Consider the following 3,431-nt stretch of genomic DNA (forward strand, 5'->3'; position numbering starts at 1 on the left):
CACCTTCATTGTTTTTCTTCATATTTTTCAAATAGATCTCTTGCATGGCCACCACCATGTCAGAACTTCACGTGAAACTCCCATGGCTTGGCTCCTACTTCCCCTTCCACACATCATGAATCTTTCTTTCCCATCGCTTCAACTGTTTCTCATATTTATATCTTGTTATTAACCCATAATATAAAGGACAATCCAACACAACCAAGATTGGATTCATTGCTCAGAAATCAAATTATTTTTAGCAAGAAAACCTTCTACAGGATCAAAATATTCAAGTTATAATTCTAATGTTTCAAAGAAAATAAATTCGGAGAAACATAACTACATATAAAATTAAGGACTCCATTCAGCACAATCCTAATTCTACAAGTTATAAAATTAAAGTATCATCTGATTATGGTTCATATAGTCTTGATACCCATAATTAGACACAGAGAACTCCCCGCCGGCTCCGGTGTGCTCTGCCAAACTCCGGTGAGCTGCTGCCCTCTCAAGTGACTGAACTTGGTTCTTCAAGAACTTGACATAGTGAATTGCCTCATCAAGCATGGATGCAGTGTCCATTTTTGTCCCTCCTGGGACAAGACGCTGAAGAATCCGTATCCGTTCACTGATCCTTTCCCTCCGATGCCTCGCTGCAACACTCTGCGGATCCTTAGATATTCTTACGTTCTTTCTCTTCGGTGGCTTCACCGTCTCAGGATCAATATATACAGGCTGCATAGCTGCCATTCTGAATATCATTTCTCTCATTGAATCCACTGACGGTTGTTGATCTTCATATACAACTACATTGTTTACGGTGGGTGGATGAGGAATCAATGGATAATTATGCTGTCCAACAGGAGCGTTGGATAATTCAGTGAGCTTCTCCATTTCCATCATCATGGTCATCAACTCCATTTGGCTTTCTTGGCTGCTATTTAAGTAGTCCACTTCCATTGCCTTCCTACCAACTTTCAGACTAAGAAAGAAGTGGAGAGAGAGATAAAGGTGTGGACTTGACTTAATTTTTTCAGAGATTTGCAGAGGGTGGGATGGAGAAGAATGATGAAGTAGCTAACAATGTCTCAGGTGCATGGATCTATACATTGTGTGTGTATATATATATATGTGTGTGTGAGAGAGGTGGTATTTACTGCTGCCTTCCAGAAATTTCTCACTTGCTTCTTCTCTTTTATTTATTGTTATTTTTTCAGAACAAGAGTTTGATTTATTATCTTGCCAGATTGTAAGTTGTTAAGCTTTATTTGGAGGGCATTTGTCCCTTTTTCCTTTTTGGGTTTGAGTAATGAGAGGGTGCACAAGTGCATGATTTCTTTTGGCACAAGACTTGCTTTGTTTGTGCGGTTTACTTTGGAATACTCTTTCTAAAAATGGGTTTAAACCTGGTACTGTTTGTATATATTTGTACTCACTAATTTTTTGCTACATTGAGGTAAAGCTCACTTCAAACTAAGTACGTCTTGATTCATTTGCAGCAACCTCTACCTTAGTAACAGCTTCTCAATCATTTCTTTTAATAATAATAAAACTTTAAAAATAACATGCAAGACAATAATTTAAAATAATAACACTATTTGTACTCACAATAATATAAAATAACAATACTATATGTACATGACAACAAAATCAACATGTCCACCGTTACTAAATTCATTTGTAAATATCATTACTTTTTTTCCCACTTAAATCAGGATTTTGGTGCAAACATGTGTTAGATTTTAATTGGCCCAACATTAGTGGGACCCATAAGAGGGCGGCAGAATAAGAAGGGATTGGTAGGGCCCATGAGCACGTGAGGATAGTCAGACGCTGACGGTTTCTGAACGGAGTTTAAATGAGATGCGTGCACCGGCCCAAGGTGGAATCCAAAGTGTTGGACACGTGGCGGTGAACACGGTTACAGTTAATTAATTTTTTTTAAGGTATAATCACTGAAAATAGTCAGCATTTTCTCTCTTATTTTTTTTGGCTCATCTACTCGAACGCCTCGAGTAGTTCTCTACTTTGAAAGCATGCTCAGTTAAAAATCGCTCGATCGCTCTCACTTTTTGAAAAAGCGCCCACCCCTGAGGGCTCACCTGGGCAGCATTTCTCAAAGTAGGATGACCCACGGAAAGCATTTTTTTAACTGCAAGTACACTTTCAAAGTAGAGGACTAGTCGAGCATTCTCGAAGAGAGTGACCAAAAGTAAGAGAAAAGTACTGCGACCAACTAGTGATTATACTTTTTTTTTAATGATAATTAATAGCAATGCATAGTTTAAAAAAAAAATGGGTCGCTACTCTAGAAGGGTTAGGTTAATGTTAAGGTGAAGGTGCAGGGCTGTTTCCTCACGTGATTCACTACATCTCAAGACTAATGATGTTTCACCACTAATTTAATTATTGTTTAATTATGAATATAATTAGATATTCATGGACACTTGGTATGATTCTTTTGACTGGTTTGTTAATAATTAATCTATGTATCTTCTTCCAATTACTGTTATTAAAAAATTTTAAAATGTTAAAAAGATTAACGTTGCCAAAGAACAAGTATCTAGGCAGAGATTGCAAGAAATGCGTTGAGATGTAATTATACAAGTATATAACAATCTAAGATAAATATTTATCTTAACATAATATAAGATGTAAAATAGCTTTAAAATCATTATTAGGCCCGGATGAGCGGCAATATTATTCTAATCATTTGACTATACAATTTTATTCATTTTAGGTATTTGTTGCCCACCTTCGTCCAAAACAAGACAACTTGTTGGAGTAGAGTACGCATAATGTATGGATGCCACATTATCTGTTAAGTTTGATAAATTCCCATTATTACTTTGTAAACTTTATCTTGATTTTTTTGGATCAATTTAATAATTTTTCTGCCAAATTATAGTCTTCTCGCTTCGTTAACTACCTACTAAACCTTGTCTTGATTTTTTTTTTCAGACCCTAGTAAATACCGGTGTTTAGCATAAATCACATGTCTTATTGCTCCCTGTAATGATCTGTAATGATCTATTATGGCCTTAAAAACATTAGCCATAACTCACGTACCTTCACTCTTCTCTTGTGTCTTAATCTCATTATTGTAGGAGGAGACAATAAAGCGTCATAAATTTTTATGAGTTGTGTGACTTGTGTCTAGTGAGGATGACTGCAGGATATACCAAGAAGTTTGATCTCATCATAGGTTTGGGAGATTTTAAATTTGGGCATTAGTCAAGACACATCAAGAAAGTTTGATCTAAGTTTAGGAGTGTTTGAATTTGGAAAATCTGGACAAACGAGAAAGTTTGGTTTGTGTCAATTAGGTAATTAATCAACAAATTGTGTGTTTGATCTGTTTGAATTTTGGTGTTTTATAGTTAGGAAATCCGTACCTTATGTATTTTGTTTATTCAATCATTTTCAAATAGCTTATTTATTTGCATAAT

At 35.6% G+C, this 3,431-nt stretch overlaps 1 protein-coding gene across 1 annotated transcript; it reads right to left on the minus strand.

Annotated features, from left to right (window-relative positions):
• Nucleotides 1–346: 346 nt before the first annotated feature.
• On the minus strand, nt 347–1,060 carry LOC120263927 (transcription factor HEC2-like). The gene has a single exon (XM_039271907.1). The coding sequence runs from the start codon at nt 940–942 to the stop codon at nt 379–381; it is 564 nt and encodes a 187-aa protein (XP_039127841.1). The 5' UTR covers nt 943–1,060; the 3' UTR covers nt 347–378.
• Between the last annotated feature and the right edge of the window lie 2,371 nt (nt 1,061–3,431).

Source organism: Dioscorea cayenensis, chromosome 6 (genome assembly GCF_009730915.1).
Source record: "Dioscorea cayenensis subsp. rotundata cultivar TDr96_F1 chromosome 6, TDr96_F1_v2_PseudoChromosome.rev07_lg8_w22 25.fasta, whole genome shotgun sequence".
NCBI lineage: Eukaryota > Viridiplantae > Streptophyta > Magnoliopsida > Dioscoreales > Dioscoreaceae > Dioscorea > Dioscorea cayenensis.